The sequence below is a fragment of the Mastigoproctus giganteus genome, chromosome 12 (genome assembly GCF_048544385.1).
Source record: "Mastigoproctus giganteus isolate SK-2022 chromosome 12, ASM4854438v1, whole genome shotgun sequence".
NCBI classification, from domain to species: Eukaryota; Metazoa; Arthropoda; class Arachnida; order Uropygi; family Thelyphonidae; genus Mastigoproctus; species Mastigoproctus giganteus.
The window spans coordinates 107,249,270-107,273,932 of record NC_143586.1 but is presented as its reverse complement, the minus strand read 5'-3'; the positions used below and the strand labels follow the sequence as shown (position 1 = coordinate 107,273,932).

The 24,663-nt window shown below is 39.2% G+C and overlaps 1 protein-coding gene across 3 annotated transcripts in view; it reads left to right on the top strand.

Annotated features, from left to right (window-relative positions):
• Positions 1–24,663, top strand: part of Cpsf6 (cleavage and polyadenylation specificity factor subunit 6) — an 821,382-nt gene that overhangs the window by 494,134 nt on the left and 302,585 nt on the right. For all 3 annotated transcript variants that reach the window (XR_016547729.1, XM_090386823.1, XM_090386824.1), the window contains one exon: positions 15,147–15,359. Coding sequence is in view for 2 of the 3 variants with exons in the window: in XM_090386823.1 (XP_090242949.1) it covers positions 15,147–15,357 (211 nt within the window). In the remaining variant the exon portion in view is untranslated. The remainder of the gene's footprint in view (positions 1–15,146; positions 15,360–24,663) is intronic.

Below are 24,663 nucleotides of genomic sequence, written 5' to 3'. Positions count from 1 at the left end.
TCCATTCCAGGATAGCTTTTGGATATCTGTTTTTTTGCATCCATTTTACATGTCCATACCATGTTAGACACTTTTCTTTGATGGTGTCAATAATAGTCTTTTTCACTTCCATTTTTTCCCTTATGTCTTCATTCCGTTTTCGGTCTCTTCTAGAAGTTCCTGCTGAGTGTCTCCAAAAATCTATTTCTGGTTTGGCGTTACAAGAATGCAAAATGGGATGACCTGCGAGAACTCTTTTCTTCTTTTCCTTGATCGGATTACTGTTTCAAAACTTCTGATGTCAACGTTTGCTCAGATCGTGTCAGTGAAATTATTCTTGTAAAAATGGAATCCTTTATCCCACACCCCACTTTAAAATATCATCCTTTATCTAAACCTTGGTTTTCCAATAAATGTGCTAAGACTGTTCAAGAGAAGAATGTTGCATATCGTAATTGGCTTGTTTTCAATTCTTCAGTTTCATTTTCTGCCTACACCAAAGCTCGCAACAATTGTAAAGCAGTTATTAATCAGTCCAAACTAGAGTTTGAACAGGCTAAGAGTAGAAAACTTGCTTCTTGTCCTAGTGGTAGACGAGCATTCTGGTCACTTGGCAAAGCTATTGGCCGCAAGTTTTGCACATCTCTGCTCCCACATCTGTCAAAACCAGATGGTTCTGTTGTCATTTCAGCCAAGGATAAAGCTGACCTAGCATCCCATTTTTCTTCCAACTCATGTATTAATGATTTTGGTAAAACAGCTACCACCATTCAATGCCTCCTGTGGTCTTCCGTCAAAAGGATGTCAGAAGGATTTTGACAAATCTTGATGCTAAGAAAGCTCCGGGTCCTCATGGTATTTCTCCACTTGTTCTCAAAATCTGTGCTCCTGAACTTACTCCTGTTCTTTGCCGCCTTCTTTCACTTTCTTATTCCAAAGGTGTTTTTCCTTCTGCTTGAAAATTTGCTCATATCCAGCCAGTTTCTGAAAAGGTGACAAAATCCCTTCCATCCAATTATCGTCCCATTGCAATTAATTCTACTCTTTCTAAAGTAATGGAGAAATCAATTAACTGCCAACTCTTAAACTACCTAGAAACCTTCAGTCTGATCAACGATCGCCAGTATGGATTCCATCAGTGTCGATCCACTGGTGATATTCTGGCTTCTGTTACTCATTTCTGGACAAATTCAATGGAACAGTTCGGTGAAACACAAGCAGTTGCTCTTGACATCTCAAAGGTTTTCGATCATGTTTGGCATAAAGGTCTTCTAAACAAGCTTCCATCTAATGGTTTGCCAACTGTTTTTTGTAATTAGTTATCCAGTTTTCTCTCTGATCGCTCACTGAGGGTGTTGGTAGATGGCTTTCTGTCTTCTAACTTCTTCACTAATGCCGGTGCCCCCCAAGGTTCAGTTCTTTCCCCCACTCTTTTCCTCTTGTATATTAATGACCTTCTTCCTTTGACTGTAAATGCTATCCATAGTTTTGCCTTTCCATTTTGAGAAACCTTGCCCTGCTCAATCAGCTTTAACTTCCTGAATATCCACTACCAATTCCTTAAATGCCGATCTCCAGATAATTCTCCAGTGGGCAAAGACAACTTAGTTTATTTCAATCCTTCTAAAACTTAGTCTTGTCTTATATCTCACAAAAAGGATTCTTCTGCTCCGATGCTTATCTTTGGGGATTACCCTGACTTCTAATCTCTCTTGGCACAAGTACATTACTGATATTGCTTCCTCTGCATCTAAAAAACTTGGTTTTCTCTTTCGCTCTCGGCATTACTTTTCTTCAGATTGGGTAATCCCTACTCTGTATAAATCGCAAATACGCCCTACCATGGAATATTGTTCTCACATCGGGAGTGGTGCTCCCGAAACCTCTCTCAGGCTTCTAGATTCCATTCAGAAGAGGGCAGTTAGGTTAATTAATTAATGACTCCTCTGTAACAGAGTCTCTCTACTCGCTTTCTCATAGATGTACTGTTTCTGCTGCATGCCTTTTCTGCAGATACTTCCATTGGCACTGTTCTTCTGAATTGGCTTCTATAATTCCCACTCTCTCCTTCAAAACAGTCTGAACGTGTGCCGGCAAAATCCATTTACTGTCGAACTTCAAACTCACAGAACCAACTTTTCATCTTCCTCATTATTCATTCAACTGCCGTTTTCTGGAACGACCTTCCCTAATACGTATTTCCTGAAAATTACAGTCTACAGAAGTTCAAGTCTAATGTCAACAAATATCTTATTTCATCTTCTCAACCTCCAACCCAAGCACGGTACTAAGTACTATAGGTTCTATTACCTCTCGTGTTTGGGGTTTTCATTAAAAAAAATCAATATTGAGCTTCACTTTCTATTTTCAAGAAACATTCCGTGTTTTCATCCATTGCATTAAATATAGAGACCTTCCTGAATTTTATGAAACATTTCTGCCCTTTCCTTTAATTTGAACTACTTGAGTTGCTCCAATTTCTCAGCGGATTCGGCTCTCCCTTGCTCTTCAACTCTTTGCACATTCAACCGGGCTAGGTCTTCTGTTGTTAAATCTTCACCTTGTTTATCCACAGTCTTGTCTACATCTTCATCCTCCAGGACCAGCTGCAACTCCTGGGCTTAATTTACTATTTCTTTGGTAACAAAAGACATCAGCTCGTCTTTGTTGTAGCCATCGTTGTTAAGCTCGGAATGTTTTAGAAGTTTTTTCCAAGCTTTGCTCATACAATTTGTTGTCACATCATTCCAGGCTCTTGAAATGTTGCATTTACAGCCTCAGAAAATGTTGTCCATATGTAATAAGCTTTGAATACCTGGATAACAAAAGCTCCCACTTCCCTCTGAAACAAAACTGAACTGACTCTACAATCCAGGATGAAAGGAAGGAAGGAAAGGATGTAGAGACGAAGGGATAGGGCAATTCTTCAAAGAAATAGCCGATGGGACATAGCCCACATGGCTTAGATGCTGTGGGGGTTTCTCTGAAGTGCTTCGACCTAGTTCAACTATCTCAAACACGTTTAATATTTCTTCAGAATTTTTAAAGCTGAAAATGAAATGTTAACTCTAGTTATTTTACCTAGATTCTAGTTACGATACAGGTTATTATCCAACCTAGTTTCTATGGGAACAAAAATAAAAACTTTTACTTATTGTTCCTTCATTCGACTTCACTCTTAAAAATTATACAGAAAGTATCTTTACGATTTGATCAAAAACATTTACGTAAGTCTGATATTATGTAAGTCGGGGACTAACTGTATATCAGTTTGGAATCCCATGGCAACAATTATGGTAGTGACAGGTCACAAACAAGGTCTGTCTGATAATGCCTCTGATCGTGCTTTATCAGTCTAGTCTGCACAGGAACTATAAGGAGGAATTTGTTCTTGCTTGCCTCCACATAGGATGTGTCCCTCTCACGCTTTCCTTTTTATGGTGAAGGCTAATGAGGACTGCACTACCATTCTATCTATCTATGCATCGGACACGTGCTTTTGAGCTCCTGCCTTTTTGCCCCTTTTCGGTGTTTGTCTACGAGAACCCCAGTCAAGACATATATTGTTCGATTCCTCTTTGGAAGAGCTTTCGAGTAGTAATAATTTTGTTTGTGTAGATTTAGCAGAGTTTGAGTAGGTTAGATTTTAATTTTTCAACTTTAGTCACGGAAGGCTGGATATTCCAGTAACGCTTATTCCACCCACCCCCATCAATTACCTCTGGCTATGGACAGTGAAGGTCATACAACCACAGCTACTGCCAGCAGTGACCCTTACACTGGAAGCCACACCCTGCAACACGAGAGGAATACCCCAAGGTCCGAAAGGTCAGTAACTGTTAATACTTATGCTAATGCAGTATCTAATGGATTATTCTTGCCACCAATGAAAACCTCTCTCTCTCGCGACCAACAATAGTATATGTGCTGTCAAACAACGCTCCAACAAATGAAGCAACTGCTCTTACTACCTGGGAAAATGGAATAGTAATCTTTGCTACGAAGGAAAACACTTCTTTAGAGCAGTACCTTACAGCAGTCCCGGAGAAAGTACCACCGAAAAATATTACTCACATGTCCCGTGTGGCATTAACTGTGCAGGTGTATTTCAGCCATCCCTCGTGGGCACAAACTATCTGCAAAACGGAATAGACATCGGTCTTCATCACCTGGAAGCAGCACCAATTGCCTTAGCAGCAACAAAAGTTATGATATCAAAAATCCCACCTGAAATTCCTCATCAATTTCTGAGAGTAATTTTATCCAAATACAGATCTGTTACTGGAAAAATATGCACACTCAGCAGCAACCATGAAACCGTAATTTTCGTGTATATAAAGCTTCCTCAGGCAAGAAGTTATGCACTTCACCAACAATGATGCAACAAACATCCCAAAACTCAATGCTGATTTAAGAATCATTTACACCATTTATACCTCCATTTCCTCTCAATGTTTCTTCTGCAATGAAGAGGTCCACACCAGGAAAAACTGCCTGCATATATCTACCTCCTCTGAAAGTTAAACCGAAATTCAGGTGGCACCAACCAGGGTCAGACCAGATCCACAAAGCGAGCTGATGGTTGGAAAGAATGGGGGATACAGAAGAAACCATCAAACAGTCTGAGATGCTTCCCACACCATGCACGTCAGAAAAAGAAAATTCAAAGATCACAGAGAACCAGTAAATACTCCTTTCAGAAGACCCACCAACCGAAACAAGAGGGTTTTCTTGGAATCAACTCCCAAGGCAGTCCATATCCAAAGTCACAAAACAGAAGAAGACAACAGATACCCTGGTAGGAAAACAGTCAATCGCTAACCAAAACAACAAGAAGGATGAAAATAAATACAGACTACCACAGAAGTCAAACAATCAGATCCCAAATAAGCCATTCATACCATCAAGTATGGAAATAAATAAGCATGTAGAAACCACCAACGACTAAAATGAAGAAGAACTTGAATCTCTGGGGGCCGGAGAAGAGAGCAACCGTGATTCCCATGCTTCAGTTGCTTCAGCGGACGAGGAGTGGGAAGGCAATTTTCCCTACACTAAAGGCACCTCTAAGTGTGGAAAAATTACACTCCTTTCTACGGGAAATATGTGCCTCCCGACAGAAGCTGGATACAGCTCTGAAGTTCACCACTAACATACCAGAGTTTGTCTCACAAAACTTAAGGACTTGCGTTTTAAACTAAGAGGGAAAAAAGGACAGGGCAGGTGTGAATAGATCCAAGCGCCTGTACTACTGGATTAATTGGCTCGAACAGCAATACCATTGGTCAGGATGCTAACCACCCCAATACATGCAAAACCCTTACCTTTATTTCTGCAGATAATGCTGACACTTAGCATGCTATCACTTAATGCAAGAGGATTCGCCTCTGCATTGCACAATAAGCTGCCCCTTCACCAGGTCCAATGACATCATGCCGACCTACTCTTCCTACAAGAAACAAACATTAAAGCAGACACGAGGCCATCCTTGAAATGGGCAGATTGGCCATATGTATTCCATCATTCTCCAACACAACGACATCATGGTGCAGGAGTGAGTATCGGCCCTTCATCACAAGTCTGCCTGTAAGCTCAATGTGATAGCAGAGATGGCTGGCTACCCAATTTACACCCTCCTGGATACACCCCAGAAGGAAACCCTGCACCTTTTTAACATGTACATGTCACAGGACACTTGCTATTCAAATAACCAACTTCATACAAAGCCATCTCTCTACTATAGATCAGGAACACATCATTCTTGCTGGTGACTTCAACTGCACCCTTGACCCAGAAATGGACAGACCCTGATGCACTGAGCACCGCAAAATGCTAATCAACAATCTGCAGGCCTTGATAAACAACAATGAACTGGTCAACGTATTTAGGCACCAGCACCCCCAGAAGAAAAGTCCTACACCTGGATATCAGCAAATACAGCATCTGGAAGACTACCTTACTAAGCCCGACTGGACAGATACTACATCCCTGGTCATAAGCATCGCACATTTGCCATGTTATATCTCAGATCACTCCTTTATCAAATTACAGCTCTACTTCTCACCCAATCACTTCAAAAGTGGAGCTGCTTATTGGATGTTCAACAATAGCCTTCTTCAGAACAGGGAATACATCTCTAAGCTACAAGATCTGATGTCCAATCTTGCCCAATCCAAAGACAGATTGGAGCCCGTGAACACATGGTGGCCTAGATTTAAAAGTCAACTGAAATCATTCTCGCAAACCTACAGCCATCAGAAAAGTCAGCAAAAGTGTAATAACCTCTATCAACTTGAGCAAAGACTGAAAAATCTCCCATCTGATAGTCAGGCCCATCAGTCAACACTACAAGCCATACAAACCCACTTAGAACACTCTGCAAAAGGCACCCTACTCAGATCGAGATACACCCACATAAATCTATGTGATGCCCCGACCAAATACTTTTTCTCATTAGAAAGCAGACATCAGAAATCAACCACCATCACTGCCATTCAGCTGCAAAATGGAAACATCACTGAAGACCCAGAGGAAATCTTCTCTGAAGTAACAAGATTTTATAGAGAAATTTACAGTTCTCAAGAAACCTCTACAAAGGCAATGGAGGAAATCCTTTCAGGACTTAAAAAAATCTCCCATACAGCCCAATGCAGTAAGGAGAAACAAATCACTCTACAAGAACTAACAGCAGCAGCATGCAAAACCCTTTCCAAAAATAAATCACCAGGTCTGGACGGACTGACTTCTGAATTCTTCCAAACGTTTTTGAGATCAACTCGGAGTGCTACTCTTTCGAATGCTTGAAGAAGCTCAGTCCCATGGACTACCAGCTTCGGTCACCACCTCTGTCGCTCGACTGATTCCCAAGAAAGGGGATCGCACCAATTTACAAAACTGGCGCCTCATTTCCTTAATGAATACGGACTGTAAAATTATTTCCAAAGCCATCGCCAATAGATTAAAAGCCACTCTCCCTGATATCATCGATCACCAACAAACAAACAACTGTACCTGGAAGATCGATTCACGACAATCTACATCTGATCCGAGACCTCCTCTCCACTGCAAACAGCCAAAGAGAATTCCTAGCACTAATTAGCCTTGACCAGAAAAAAGGCATTTGACAGCGTTGAACACAGCTACCTATTTCAAACCTTGAAAGCCTTTGGATATGGACCTTACATCTTCGGAACAATCCATCTGCTATACAAGGAAGCCAAATTCTGCCTGAAACTCAACAACCAGCTCACCTGCCACATTCCGTATTCCAGAGGGATAAAACAAGGCTGCCCACTCTTCCGGACAACTCTACGCAATTGCCAAAGAACCATTCCTTAATAAAATTGCCACCAGTATACAATCCCGACGAACGCTGCTACCAGAACCCCACCTAAATATAACCTACTCAGCATACGCAGATGACATCACAATTGCAATACGCCACGAGAGTGGATTTGAAGTCATTCAAAAGGCTCGTGATCTCCATTCTCAAGCATCAGGCACAAAACTCAACCATTGTAAGACCAGCGGCCTGTGGGCTGGCAGCTGGAAAACTAGAACCGACTCCCCCATCCAATGCACATGGTCCAGCGAGGGACAGAAATACCTAGGTGTGTACCTCAGCAATACCCTCCTTTTCTCCCAGAAGAATTGGCCCGAATTGCTGAGTCGTTTCAACAAAGTACTCAGGAAATGGAGAAGCGTGTGCGCCACATCTTCGCTGAGAGGGGAGAGTGCTTGTGGTCAGTCATATGGCGGCAAGCGTTCTCTGGCACACCTTCAAAATTCTCACTCCACCTGTTGACTTCCTCCACCAAATCCAGGCATCTGTCTGAAGCTTCCTTTGAAACAAAACCAACTGGATGTCCTGCTCCAAACTTAGCCAGCCACTTACTCATGGGGATCAAGGGTTGGTCTCTCTTGATGACAAAATCACAGCATTCTGGATCACCTTTCTTCTTAAGAAGCTGCAAACAAAATACCCACATTCCAACACTACGGATAAACTACTAGCAACAGCCACTAGAGGACTATCTCTTTCAACAATATTGAGAATGGATATGGCACCAGCACCACTCAGACTACCGCCGTTTTATAAAGACGCACTATACCGCTGGAAAAAGCTAAACCTTCACCATAATCTTGAGAGAACATCCCTTCCCGGAATACTTTCAGAACCGCTCTGCTACAATAAAAGAATAATAGACCCTGCAAATGATGATATTCTCTTCTTTCCTACATGGAACTGGGCAGGAATAAGAACCATAGGCGACCTCCTGACGCCAAGCCTTGAATGGAAAGGATCAGAAGATTTGCCCATTAAAACCATAAATGCAAAGCAACAACACAGACATCTAAAATCAGCGATCACACAAGCTCTTCCAGACATCACTACAACTAAAGGGATTGGAAATGTCACTGGATCCTCGCCTACACCAACCTTCGTCATCACATTACCAGAAGACACGGTACCTCTGTCTCCTGCACCCTCCAAAAAAGTCTATCAGCTAATCATGTCTCGCCATACAACCACGATTTTCCCGTCATCTACCTGCCAAGCTGTCCCTACACTCCTCTCGCCACAAGCCACCATCAAACTTTCAGTGGAACCTTCCGTACAGGACGAAATGTTCCAAATCGAATGCAGACATCCAGTGGAGACTGTGGCACAACATCCTTCCCACCCCAGTCAAGCTACAAATCTTCGGGTTACGCTCCTCAAACTACTGCCTCTTCTGCGCCACCCCAGGTACCCTGGAACACATATACCTGGCATGCCCTGTGAACAAGGAACTCGTCAAATACGCTTTGGATGCAGCAAAGCTTGCCTGCAACCACGCCCACACTCCGGAGGACTACTGGTACCTACTTCACTCTGAGCAGACAGCACACACCACCTGCAACTTCCTATTCATTGCGGCCAAGGCCGTCATTTACAACTTCTACTTGAAGCACACAAGAAGCAGTGACGACGTGCCTCCTGCCGACACATCGGCTCAACATCTGAAGTGGAGCCTACAGAGGAAGTTGCAGAGCAGACTTCTACTTGAATTCCACAGCAAAAGACCAGAAACTGTGGATCATCTTAACAGCGAATGGAACAGTGGCGGTCACCTCTTCACCATCACTGAACAGTCCATCACCTTCGTGTGACACTTAATATGAGAATGATCCAACGCCAAGAAACTGTTTTCTTAATTCCTGAAATTCAAATGTTGAAACGTTTGTATTTCATTCTAAAAAGTTTTCTTTATCTTTCCTTTTTTGCTTTGTACATAGAATGTAAATAGTTGTTGTTGAAAATGTATCTACTGTTCACGTTTTAATAAAAAAAAATATATATATCTATCTGTCTGTCGATCCATCCGTCTGTCTGTCATACTTTGTCTCATGCCTTTTTATTACATTTTATTTTTATATTTTTCCGGTTTTAGTCATCTGACTGAACATTATGCACTCGGTAAGATTTTATCTGACAACGACCATGGTCAGCCACTTTTAGTTATTGACAATCGGTAAACTTGCTGTGTCTCATTAAATATACCTTTAAGATCATTTTTACCTGTAGTCACTCATTTTTACCTATATCCTTTACCTTTTAACCTAGTGACCTAAATTTGTAATCTCTCTTACATAGCACCAAGTTTTGACATTATAGCCTGTGTTGCTGATGCTAAAACCCAAGCCAACCAACATTATAATTGCCATATTCAAATTCTGCATCCCCAATTTCAGAGTTACAACATGTGTCTGTTATACCTACAATGTTATCATGTGACAAGAACCAACACTTTGCTTATCAAATTTAGTTACTATACTCCTAGCATTGGTGTATAAGCAAATAAATATGTCCCTGTTTCTAGTAACTCTCAATCAACCCATATAATTTCTAGTCTAATATGACCCTCCATCAGGCCTTGTAATGCCCATTCCTGCTTTGATGTGAAAACATCTTTGGTACCTACTAATTTGGCTAAAGACTACATAAGCAAAATGGTTCCGATCGAGGAAAGGTCTCATCACCCAACAGCAAACATTGTGAAGTGATGATAAATATCATAGAATTGCCCCATGAAAAAATAATGTACCACAGAGAAATCTTGAACTGAAGTAAAACCAATTTGTCACGATTTTTTCACTCTCATTACCTCCATTGCTATGTAAAGGAGATGATATGGAGGCAGATCGTCTGAGATCACTCTTTGCCATCATGAATGGAGTCACATGTAAATTCTCTGTGAACATTCTGAATTGTCCGATATAATTGCTGGAAAAGGAAAGTTCCTTTGCATGCTTGTCAAACAGCATGTGACTATCATCAAAGAATTACTGATCTATCGTGATTTGATAAAATCTATAGAGAGGCATGTCGACCAAATATTGAAGCTATGCTTTAACCACTCGCTTTCTTACTAACCAGATCAAATAGCTGGACTTTTGTATTTTCTTGCATTTTATATGCATAAACAAGGCACCTGAGACATGCATATGGACAATAAGGCATTCTGGGCCAAGTGATCAATGTGCCTGTTTCAGTAAATCTCCCTTGGCAAGTGATGGACCGTCGTGTTCACCGAAACAGGAACATTAATCACTTGACTCAGAATGCCGTATTGTTCTTATGCGTGTCTCAAGCGTTTTATTTGCATGAATGGTAAGCGAGGAGAAATAAGCCTCTCTGTCACTATATCCAATTTCAGTAAATGCAATGGAATTTCTGGGTAGACAAAGCTGTTCAACTTAGATAGTGCCGGAATGGTGCTGTTCTTAAGTGATCCTCTGCAGCTATTACACACAAGGATCCCATCGTTGTCAACATTGGGAAATGCAGTGTGTAGGTGCATCTTTAGTGGCTGGTTTCTTTGTGTCGTTTTTGAACCATAGACGATCACAAATGTAGTATGCAGAACAGAAATCATTCATAAACATTCTTTCAAACCCTTGATGCGCGTTCTTATGTAAATAGTAGTCTGTTTAAGGAAAAGGAGCTTGATCATTTAAAATCATCTGCTTCGCAATTGAAGGAGTGTTCCGTTGTACATAATTAATACTCACTTCAGTACATTATTGTTAGCTGGGGCAGCAGCATTGCTAGTTGAAGGCACTGCTAAATTCAACACTTGATTTTCTGTTTGTCTTTTATGCAGTCTCGATAGACTTTGTCGTTTTTGCTTGCTTATTGCTACCACCATCTTTATTTTGGTAGGTTGGCTTGCTCAATACTCTCGACGGTGCTCTGCATTTGACTTTGGCATCATTGAACACAAAGGCTATAGCAGTGTGGTATTCAGTCCCTTTCACTGCTCAGAAAGTTATTGGTTTTTAAAACATCTATAGCGGCACCTAACAGTGGAAATAATGAAAATGTGGATTGCAACAATACAAGTACTTGTATTGTTGCAATCATACTATTCAACAAATAGCTACAATCAAATGGGTAATTAGGATACTGGCTTCGATTTTGCTAATCTCTTCCAGACATTAATTCCTTAGACTAAGTAGCGGGTATGTGCATAAAACACTACCTCATTCATACTAAATATTTCGGACTGAAGTGTGACGCTAACTTTGGCTCTAGCTGTTCGGTTTTAAAACGGTTCTGATTTTTGTCAAAAGATGTTTTTACAAAAAACATCTTTTGTGCATATAGGGTACACATTTAGTTTTTTTGATTCCATGTCAGAATAGAGGTAACTGAAGAATGAATTCCATGTCTGGATGTCATTAAATTATATGTCTACTCCCATATGCATTGCACAGTCTCTCTAGGACTAAATTGAGTGACAAGGCTCTCATCTTAAATTCCCTCATATTATGTCTTTCAAAATTCTAGATACTTTCAAATATAGCCCAAACTCCTGACTTTTTCTCAACATCACCTTATACTTGTTGAGTAAGTAGATTGCCTATACTTATCCTCATTAGTATGTACTAACATGTATAACGTCCTAAGCCCTTGATCCATCACTAATCACACAAAGGATTGATTGTCTGTGTGCTGGGGGTCCACTTTGACTACCTATGTACATTTGAAAAATTGAGGGGAATAAGTTCAAAATTGTTGTTTTTTATGCAACTTTTATTTTTGATCATTTTTGACCAAAACCATGAAAAATCCACCTTTATATTAAAAAGATTTTTAATTAATTTTTGAAATTAAAATACCCTTTAGACTTGGACAAGTGCAATGCAAATCGAAGGCACACACACCTCAACAAATGCATGAAGTTGGATACCAGCCTGTTAATAAGAGTGATGCTGCATAAAATGTAAAGCATGTACATCAACAGTTTGACTCCATACAATGTTCAATTTTATGAAGGCAGAAAGTATTACCATTTGGAGGAAATTACCCATCAGTAAAACTAACTAACTATAAATAAATGTATGTGACAGGTGCCATTCAACATGTGCATATAATTAGGTTTAATTTAATTTATGGAATTTTCTATAGAGAAATGAAAGAATGCATTTTCAAAAATAGCTATTAGTAATTTCAACTAATAGCTATTTTTGGGAAGAGCACGAATTTCTGAAATAGGGTCTAGGGTCTTATCAATGTAGTGTGCCTACTTAGGGTTAAAAGATGTTAATTGTTCTACAGTGTCACCAATTTTTGCCTCAGCAGACATACACTGATTCTGTTCCACCTATCTTTATTGCATAAAATATTCTGTTTCCCAGATAGTAGTATCTCCTAAAATAATTACTCCCTGTATGAAGGGAATGGTTATTTTAGGAGGTAGCTTCATGCTGGAGATAGCTATTCATATTGCACTTACTGATCCCTGCTGATATAAGCAACATGATTTACTTAATCTTTGCAAGATTGAAATACAGGCAACCTCCCGTACAACACGGTACTTCTACAACACAGTTTCTTTAACATGATTGATAAATTGTGGAAATCCTCACACAACATGGTACTTATATATGACATAGTTTTGCTCTAAGACGGTTAGAGAATTTTGGTAAACCCCGCATAACGGTATTTTTAAGCTTTTGTGCGGGGAAAATGCTGCTATTGTGTTGTATGAATTTTTTAACATTTCCACTCTTTTTGAATCCCTGCTGTTGACTCGCTAGTCAAAAAAAAATATCGAGAAATCCCTATGTTTATTTTATTTTGTTTAGAAATCCGTGTGTTACATTCTGTGCTATTGAACTTGTGGAAAAATATAGATTTCAAGGTTTTATTACTATTGGATAGCTTTATTACTGTTGGATACAACTTCTTTCATTCAGCCATTAGATCAAGGCATTATATCCACCTTTAAAACGCATTACATCAGAAAATCGTTGCAATGGATTTTGGATAAAAATGATTCCAATCTATTGAAGTAATGGAGGCATGGAAACATTTCTCAGTTGTGGACTGTATCAAAATCATAGCTTTATCGCTGAAAGAGGTAAAGCGGTCAACGTTAAATGTGTGTGGAAAAATGTATGGACAGAGTCAGATCATTCAGGAAATATGGTCAAAGCGGCAGAGAATTTTTATGGGGATTTTTCAAAATGTGGCTGGGTGAGTCAAGCGAAGTTAGCATGGTTTTTCTTCCAGCAAAACAGAACATTGACCTCAGGACACGCGCAATTTATAGACAATATACAGATGGTAACATGACCTTAGTTGCCTATGATTCTTAAAAAAATATATGATTAAGACGTTCAACAATTGCTGGTAGAAAAAGAAGCTGGCAAAGTGTATTTGGTGGAAATGGCATCAGAGGTAAAACCAAATCAATTCAGAGGATGATAGGGAAGATGAAAATTCTAAACTTCCAAATTTTACAATAAAAAGCATACAGGAAGGCATAAAGTTAGCTGAGCAATTAGAATCTTATTTTTTAATTCAGCTCTTTGAATAAAAGGAGATCACAAAGATTTATCAAGAAAAAGCAAACAAACCCAGATTACTAATTTTTTAAAGAGAGCAGAAGATACACGAAAACTAGAATGGTGCATTTTTGTTAATTTTGTTAACGAAATAGTGTATATTTTTGTTAGCTTTTGGAACGTACCCCCCCATTGTACTTTTTCTTAGTCCCACATAACACAGTTTTGCACAACACAGCATTTTATAGGAACCTAACTACGTGTTATACGGGGTTATCTAGTTGTTTCTTGAAATTATTATATTTGTTCTTGGCTTGAGCCATATATATCCTGTTTTGGTATCTGTGCAATATTAACATTGCCTTTTCACTCTTTTCCTGACACCCCCCATCTTTTTCCCCCCAGCTGTTCAGTACAGAAAACTGATAAGCTGCTGAGATAGCTTACCGCTTTTCTGTCTTCTCAGCACTCAGAGATCTTGAAGAAGAAATTGTATGGTTATATCAAAAGTCTCTGTTTGATATTGTTTAGTATTCCAAATTTTATAAATATATATTAATTGCACATAATGAAACATTTCTGTTGTTCTATTTTTATTTTTATTCTTGCATTTAAATATTTAACCTGCTTGTTATTTTTCTGCTCAATCTGTGTGCAAAGAATGTATTATTCTACTAGATATTTATGCTTTTTAAATTCATAATATTACTCATAAAGTATGGGTAAGGTATTTTCATTTCTCACCTGATCCTTGGTAAAATATTTTTATGATTTTTTTGGAAACTTGCTTTTGATGCGAACTTAATGTAAAGATATTACTTATTGCCTACCGTAGTGTGCATTTGTTGGGTGGCAAGTAGCTACATTTGCTGCCCATAGGAAGAAACTAGGTTTTCATTCTGCAAACAGGGCAATAAGCTATAGAGTATAGGCAGTTTACCCATCTCATGACCATTGCCTACTTATCTTTTATTCTAAAACATCTCAACCTGTTGGCATGTGGTCCAGCAATAGAATTTGTAAATTACCATTGAAAATACCTTTGTAGCTTGGAGGCATACTGGTAATATCTTGATAACCCAGAGGCAGATTGATTTGTAAATCATTCTGATTGTTTTGATGACCTCTTCAAACTATTGTGATTTAGAATAGGAGATACTCAGGATACTTGCCATTTTAAATTCTCTCGGAAGGGGGCCAATCAAAGCTTGGATGTATTGGCAGCTGAGGGAATCAAAATGCATGAAAGAAAGACAAACGTTTTTATGTATAAAATTATTTATTTTTTAAATAAAGTAATCCACAAGCTAAAAGCTGTCTATGTGTTTTAGAAGCAAGGATCGCCCGAGGTCACGTGAAAGGGAACGTTCTCGTGAAAGATCATCTCGAAGAGAAAAGTCCAGTCGCCGTGATCGCTCAAGAAGTAGGGATAGGGATTATCGTGAACGTAGCCGAGAGCGGGATCGTTATCACGAAGATCGTTATCGGGATAAAGACAGGGATAGAGACAGAGACAGAGATCACCGTAGTAGTCGCCATTAAGGGTAAGGTTGACTGAGTTCCTATTTTTTTTATAGTTATTACTCTCTCTTGTTGTTGTTGTTGTCTTTTATAGATATTATAGACTTTTATAGATTTTTATACATAAAAATTTGCCCTAGCACAGCTCTACTATTTTTAAACAAAGTAGAATTGTGCTCCTTCCCTTCCCTTCCCTGAACAAATACACTCAGAAATAGCTTGTGTTCTTTGGTTGCAGCACCATTGAGGGGAACATCATATTCTTGACATAATTGTAAAACCTAGTGTCTAATGCTTTGATCAATAGTGTTATTTTTAGTTCAGAAAAGAAGTTACAGTGCATTGGTGTCCTCTTACTGAAAGAAAATCATACGATTGAGTTAGCTAAGTAATCAATGATAAAAATTGTAATGAATGTTTATGGAAAATTAGTATATCATTATCCTGAGAAGTGAGTTTGTGAAATTGTTGAATTAACAGCTGATTTTATTGGCATTTCAAGAAGTTTGATGTACAAAATGAGGAAAGACCTTAAGATCAAAGTTGAATTGTTAACACCACCAAGGAAGCTATCAAAATGAATTGGCATTACTGTATAATGATTTCACAATTATCCTTGTTCATGATAATGACTTAGCTAATTTAAATTTTTTTTTTTTTTTTTAATTAGCACGTCAATTTAACTATGTAAAGGTTTATGCTATCAGTTATACCTTTGTTCATTACTTTGTTTTGTCAGTGACTCGTTTCAATAGAGAAATATTCTACAGTTATATTGTTGGGACACATTATTTAAAAAAGAATATATCAGAAGGATAATCTATTAATTCTTCATGTTTTAAAATTGACACATTTTAAACTTTAAAAAATTTGATATTCGAAATATATGCCATTCTTTATGTATGTTAATTAATGACTGATCCATAAATAAGACAGAGTGTAGTGTGTCAAACGGCACCAGGGGTTCCTCCCATCTCCAGGTAGTATACATTGTGGGCGAGAAATAAAACACTGTCAATATCAGAGGTTTGAAGCTGTATGGATTTTGTATATATGTAATGTTGTGTACCGTTGTTCCTCTGGCTAATTAGCCGCTAGGACCCGGTGTTGCCCACACACCGCAGACCAGGTACGCCAGTATTATAGTTATTTACTCGGGTAGGTCCTGCCACCTAATTTCCTGAGATTTTAGTGGCTAGAACCTAAAAAAAACACTCACACACACATGCACATGCTATAGAGAGGAGTCAGCTAAAAGGAGTACTAGTTATGCGATTTGATGTTATTAAGTTTTTGGGTGTAGGGCTCAAGCAATTTATAAGATTATTTACGATTTCAACGACACTAGTAGTTGTAAGTTAGAGAGGGGTGGGGAGACTGAAGGCTGGGTGGAAAAGACAGAGATATGGGGTCCATAGAGATGACCCGCAAATCAGTGGAGCAGGCCCAAGCCCCACCAGAAAGAAAAGAGGAGCAGTGAGCGGGGGAGGAGACCAGGGGTCACTTCTCCCTCCCGTCCAGGAACTGGAGGCAAAGGACAACACAAGGGAGCATGACTAGGAAGGCCTAATGGCAACTGAGCTGTGCTGGTGGTTGTGTCACTCCTGGGATGAATCAATGAAAGAATTGTATGGCACTATTTCCGCGGAGGTTTACGGTTGAGGTAAAGTTTGTTGCCTGGCAAAAAGGTCTTGGGCTGGTGAACTTTGAAAAGGTGCAGTAGTGTTGCTCGTGTTCCTGAAGATGATTTTATTGATCCTGTGAAAAGTAATGAGAATATGTTGGGAGCAACACTACTGCGCCTTTTCAAAGTTCACCAGTGGCAGTGGTACATAAGGTGGTCCCAAGTTTCCTGGGATTCACAGTTACACAGAGGATTGTCTGTTATACAGAAGGAAGTCAGTTTTGCATGAATTGAACCATGCCCTGTGAGAAGGAAGGAAGGTGGTCTATGGGCCTGGGAAGAACGATAAATCGGGCATTTGGGATAAACTGTTTGGACTTCTGGAAGAAATTTTTAGGTTGTAGACTCCATCCACCTAGTCTGCCAGACCTGTGTTAAATGCGTGATAAGTCTCTTACTTTCTTTCTTTGACATCAGTCCTGTTGTTGAGTGAATCAGAGGTGAAATCTAATATTGACATTAAAAACGTTTGAAGCGTTATTTGAAAAAAAAAAACATTACATTACCTAGAAATCGTCACGCAACATGAAGCGCATGCAGTGACGCAACAAGTGCAGTAACACAACAAGTACAATTGAGCAGTAACGCGCTACATTATATCACCATAATGATTAATACACGAGTGACTGTGCCAAAATCTACAGCCCAACATTCGAAGAAATATCATGAAAGAAACAAAGCATAGTTGAACAGAAATCTGAATCCAGATGAAATTCAACACGAGTGTTTTGTTATGCCTGGGAGTTCTCAAACTGCACCGAAAAAAAAAAAAAAAACTCAAGCTGAAATAATGGAGTAGTAGTAGTGGCAGGTGATGCAAGAAAGCAAGTGTATGAGCTTATTTGCAGCATCAGCCAAAAAAAAAAAAAAAAAAAAGAAAAGAAAAATCACACTATTCCCTCCAAATGCCTGTCCAGGTCCTCCTTAAATTTATTTAACCTATCAACTTCCACAACGACAGATGGAGGTTTGTTCTAGCAATTAACCACCCGCTGGCTAAAGGCAAATTTCCGCACATCTATTCTACATCTGTCTTTTCTTAATTTCAATTTATGCCCCCTTAGGTTTGTAATCTGAACAAGTGGAAGGATCCCATCAGAATTCAGTATTGTGAATGGAAGAAAAGGAAATTAGAAATTCAAACTATTCCGAATCATAATGAAATTTAACCACAGAGTTCTACTATGCCTGATACTTATCAGGAATCTGAAACTCCAGCAGAATGAATCAAGAAATATCCTGCACGAAAAAAAGCGAAATTAGAAATGGCTAACAATGAGATTCCTGTTTATATCCTATATGTTGTCAGGGAATGACCACCGCATATTCCCGGAGCATTATGGCCATAGTTGCTAATGCTCCTAAAAACCAAATAACAACAACAAGAACAATATGTTGTCCACACGAGCTGACAGAGAGTTTGAAAACCTAGTGTACAAAAACCTATTTGGATTTAGTTGTAATGTCTGGGATCGTTATGGTTTTAATTAGATTTGAAATACGATGGTTCATCAATTACCTAGAGAATTAGATGACAATTATGCCATTAATGAACATATAAAATGAAGATTCATACATAATTATCCCCGGGGGGTTCACATCTGGTGAGTATGGGCTTGGCACACCCAGGGTCCTGAGCTGGATATCATTCTCTACTTCTCTCTCTCTCTCTCTCTCTCTCTCTCTCTGAGGGCTGATGACCCTCCTATGTGTGAGCAATGCGACACCGTTTTAACCGTCGAACACATTTTATGTGATTGTTCCAGTTTTATAAATGCTCGTTTTACTGCTTTTACCCATCTGACTGAGCCGTATACACTCAGTCAGATTTTAAATGACAACGACAATGTGTCAGCAGTTTTTAAATTTTTAAAGTCGATCAATTTGTATACACTCATATGAAATATACAATTTGCTTTTGTCATTGAACTGATTTTATGACTGTATGCACCTTTAGACGAAATAACTTTTTTACAAATTACCAGTCTTACCTTTTTATATTTTAACTTTTTCCTGGCGCACTATAACCCTGCTTTTTTTGCGCCACAAAAAAACAAAATCAAATCAAATCAAATCTCTCTCTCTCTCTCTCTCTCTCTCTCTCTCTCTCTCTCTCTCTCTCTCTCTCTCTCTCTATTGTTGGTTTTTTTTGTTTTTTTTTTTGGCTGGTGCAGCATAAGCCTCAGGCTTCCTTGCACCATATGGCTAATAATAATAATAATAATAATAATAAATCATCATATCTACAAGGATGTGTGCAGAAGAAAATAGTGAAAATATGGTTACGGTATTTGATAAATTCACCTTTGTATAAATTCTACAGCATAAAAGTGAGTGACGATTTCTTGGGGACAAATGATAGTGAACAGGAACATTCAGATGAAATTGTAGTACCTGTCAACAATGATGATGAACTATTGATAATTCAATAACAAACATTATTATGGTCTGAAAATAAATATTTATCTGTAGCACCAGGTCAGAAATCTTCTCCAACAAGTTTCATATTTGATATACATGCAGAAGAACTTTCTTTTCCAGCTATATATTTGAGACATGGATTGAAAATTACTCCCTTTATGATGGCATTGAGTGAAATTCGTAGATCTAATTGTCGTGCAGTAACTCCCCAACATTTGCTATATATGACAATGAAAAGTATGCGAATGTGTACCGCAGAAAATTTGCGAATTGCATTTAAATCAGTAAGAATAACAGCTAACATTACTCGTTGTATATTGGAATCAAAAGAATTTATAAACAAGTCATTAGAGTCTAACTTGGCATTTCTAAAATCAATTCCCAATTCAGCATATTATTGGAGACAACGTAAATGAGATGTGTTTGCCATGATTCGTCAATTAGGAAAACCTACAATGTTCTTGATGTTGAGTGCATGTGAACCAACATGGCCCGTATTACTATGTTACTATTACTATGTATTACTATGCAGATTCAGATATAAACAAGAAATTACAACTAACAAACATATGAATCTACCTTACGTGGAAAGAGCGACATTAATAAATGAAGACCCCGTAATGTGTGCCATATACTTTAATAAAATTGTTGAGAGTATACTCAAAATTTTAAAATCAAAAATCTATAGTCCTTTTGGGAATTATTATTTTGTGATTTTCTTTAAATGCATTGAATTTCAACATAAGGAAGTCCACGTGCACATATATTATTATGAATGAAAAATGCACCCTCTGCACCATTAGAAGAAAAAGAAGGTGGGATAGAAGAAGCAATCAAAATGATAGATGCATTGTGTTCTATAGAGAAAACTTCAGATTATTCAAATTTACAGCAACACAAACATATTTTTACCTGTTATAAAAATAATCATGCAAACCAACGTGAATGTTGATTTGAAGCACCTTTTCGGTCAATTTCGCAAATTCATATATTATATACCGATGGCCACAGATGACAATCGAAAATTAGCTTATCGTAAAATGCACGACTCATTATAATTGGAAAATCATGTTAATTTTGAAGAATTCCTTAAATCAAATCAATGCCAATCAGAAGAAGAATATCTAAATATTTTGAGGGCTGGTATCAAACGACCACGTGTATTTCTTAAATGCAAGGTAGAAGAGAAATTTATGAATAATTACAATCCTTGGAATTTAGGAGTGCTCAAGTCTAATTCAGATTTACAATTTATCATAGAAGAATATTCGTGTGCAGCATATGTAGTTGAATATGTGAATAAAACTAACAGAGGAATAAGCAACTGGCAAAGGAAAACTGTAGAGCTACCAGAAGAATATCCTGATATGGATATAGCTGATCTAACACGAGCATTAAGTGTAGATGTATTGAATTCTGTGGAGATGAGTTCTCAAGAGGCAGCTTGGTATTTATTACGATACCCAGTGTGTCTGTATCTTCAAGAGCGATTGAATACATGCCAATAGTATGGCCACATGAGCATCAGAAATTACGTAAATCCAAAGCTGAATTGGAGTAACAACAAGTTGATAGTGAGTCTTTAGATATATGGAAAGGTAGTGTTTTTGTTAAATATGAAAAATGGAGCAAAACATAAAAGATATATCTCTTGCACAATTTACTGCTCATTATCGGAAAAGAAATGGGGATGGGTGAAAAGACAATTTCCAAAAACAATTCGGTATCGGAATCATAATACAACATGTCTTCATGAACATATATGCGAAATGGTAACTTTACACATAATTTTAGTTTCATCATGAGTTCCTGCAATGAAGACGTTTTTAACAGCTGCCGCTGTGACTTTATCAGTGACACTATCAGTCTCAGAGTAGAGCAACAGCAACTCATTGTGTACCTGGTACATAATTATATAATTGTGTCCAATTTTCCTTTAGAGAGTTGATAGAGTAGACCAGCGCAGACAATTTCTACGTCTAAAGGAAGCACATTTGCTAGTACTTGCAGGGCATGGGTTTTGACTGTGCGGCAAGCTCTTATTGTTAGGAGAATGGAGCACTGGATGGTTTCTAGCTTTCGGCGATTGATGATAGTCTGTGTCTTTGCGAACCACACCCTGGAGGCATAAGTGATGGCAGGGATGAAACTGCCTTATATAACAGCATCAGGGTGCGCTTTTTGAGGCCCCAGGTTACCCTGGCCACTAGAGCAGTGTAGGTTGACAAGATGCAGTAGGAAAGATAGATTTTTGTCGATGACTACTCCAGGGTATTTCATTTGGGCTGCAGTTTTATGGTAGTGCCATGGATCTTTATCTGGGGCAGTGTAGTTGGTGCTAGCGTGCCCCTCAGTAAGACAGAGCAGGTCTTAGCAGGTGAAATGTTCAGTTGGTTGTGAGTAGCCCATTCTTGCAGCACTGTCAGTGCATGGTTTGCATAGGTCTCCAAGAGAGCGCTGGAACCCCCAGCATCAAGATCAGGTCATCCGCATACACTTGTGATTGGACTTCTCCAAGGTCGATGTTCAAGAAGTCTTCCAGGACATAGTTCCAGAGCAGGGCCCTAGAATGGAACCCTGCGGGCAGCCTCGGTATATATATATATATGTCTTGAAACGTGACTGTAGTGGGGGGGGTCGTGACCATGATGTTTCTATCTGAAAGATAGCTATTGATGCAGTTATATATAGGTTCTCCGGAACCTTGGCTTGTCTGAGTCAACCCAGGACACTCAGCCACCACAAGGCGTCGAATGCCCTAGTGAAGTCCACAGAAATTGCCAAGAAATATTTATCGTTGCAGTTTGTGGCTGTGGCTATAATATTTCTCAGTCCATCAACGATTGATTTTCTTGGATCGGGTTCATACTCATTGACTTTTTTGGCAAGTTCTAGCTCTATTCGGTCTTTTCTGGGAGATTTCTTATTCCTGATTTTGTGGGCTGCAGCAGTGAGCTTCTGAATAGTGATAGGTTCTACCACTGTGGTGTGATCTTGGACATTTTCCCTCTCCAGTTGAGGTTGTTCCAGGGTGCAATCCGGGTATAGTTGAATAATGGTGACATCCAAGATATTATGGATGGAATCCTGCCACGTCATTGTCATCTGTCATTGAGGTGTCTTTGTGGAGAAAATGACCTCTCCCCTATGGAGTTTTTTAGCTGTTATCCTATAGACAATCCAACATGAGTCCGAGTGCCCACAGTGGAGACAAGATGCTCCCAGCACAGTTTTTTCCTCTGCCTGATCATTGCAGTATAGGAATTCCTTATCTCCCTGTATTGGTTCCTCAGGTATTCTACTTCTGCTGCAGGCCAGGACCTCCTGGCTCTCTGGAAGATACGCCTCTTTTGGTTGCCCTCTTTTCTAAGGATCTGCAGTTCCCGACACCACGGCAGAGTACCGTGTACCGGATTTTTATGCTAGTGGGGGTCCAACTCAGAATTTATCAGTGACAGTTTGGAGGGCTCTGGAATAATCACATAGTGTGTCCTTGAATAGCGGCCAATCCACCTTTTGCACTGAGTAACAGTGAAGTATCTGCCTGGAAGAGATACGATGTAAGGTTCTGTCCATGTCAAACTTGATGGCGCAGTGGTCAGAAGTTGTCCATCCATTACAAACAGTTCAGTTTGTGGCAGAAGGATCTGATGGCGAGGATAACGTCAATAGTAGTAGTGGCAAGTATATGAGCTTATGCAGCATCAGCCAAAAAAAAAAAAAAATTACAAAACAATTCCCTCTAAATGCTTGTCCAGTTCCTCCTTAAATTTATTTAACCTATCAACTTCCATAATGACAGATGAAAGTTTGTTCCAGCGATTAACCACCCGCTGGCTAAAGGCAATCGTTGTCTCTCAGAGTGTACTCGAAAAGGTGGGAAGATTAATAGGTCTGTTAAGGACTGTGAGGTTGCTGTTGGCTAGGAACTCCTCGAGTCTGTGTCCATTTCAGGCTCCTCTACATTTGAATGTTTCGCTGAGCCAGATGGGGGAGCGACAATTTATACGTGAGATTCTATCAAAACCTTTGCTCCACAGAGCTCCATGCTGAGATTGTGCAGGTAACTCCTGGGCGACAATACAGGGAAGCCACATAGAACTCATCCAAAAGCACCTCAGTAGCCAGGTGGGCAGGAGCAGTAGCAGTGCATAGCACACGCTTCTTGATTAGACCGGGGTTCGAGCCCGTGACCACCAAATATGGAGGATGCGGAAAGGTCAGGGAATGATCACCACATATCCCTGGAGCAATATGGCCTTAGTTGCTATTAGCAAACTTTTGTCATCAATACCTCAACTTTTTTTACATGTCTGGTTTTAAACTTGATCTCCTACTGAGTAGAAAGGTCTAGAGGTTGAATTCCATCACTGACTAGAGATTTCCACTATAAAATCTGAGTTTTTCCTTGCAAAATAGAGACACGCTCAGTAATAAAATTTGTGGGATGTCGTTTTAATTCATGCATTGAAACTTGAAAATTGTGCACATATCAGCATTCAGTTTCTGTTCTTTAGGGGTGCCTTGGTTTTGTAATTGTCACTCTTCAAAACCTGACCTTATATTATCCTTAGAGAGAGTGGGGGGGGGGAGACCATTATCCACTATTCAACTTATACTGCTAACGTCCTTTAATCAAAGAGGAAACTTGGTAAAAAGATTATTCACCATTTGTTTTAAAAAAATAGAACAGTAGTCTTGAAACAACTATCATTATAGTGTCAGCTGTTTCAAGACTACTGTTCTCTCATAGAAGTCTCGTGCTGGTTAACAGGAGAGACAGACTGCTCCTACATGGATGGGATACATTTATAGAAAAGTATCCCATAGAAAATAGAAAAGGTACGAGAATATTTGCTGATGCTATCAAGGCAGGTTAGGTGGGTCTGAAAACTGTTAGCTTGGGGAGGATACACGGACTAATAGGTTAACATTAGCCGCTGGCAGAGGTGAAAGTAATTCTTGCACTGCTTCTACTGGGAAACAAGGTGTGGGGGATTTCAAAGACTGGTGGTTATCATCGCGGAACAAATAAATACATGAGTTGTGTTAGGGTAGCTAAGAATAAGAACAGGTGCATTTATACTGGTGCATACACCAATGCTAGGAGTTTGGTAAATAAATTTGGTGAATTAGAGGTGTTGGTCAAAATATCAAAAGCAGATATTGTTTGAATATCAGAGAGGTGGTGTCACACAGTTATAAAGAATGCAGAGTTGGAG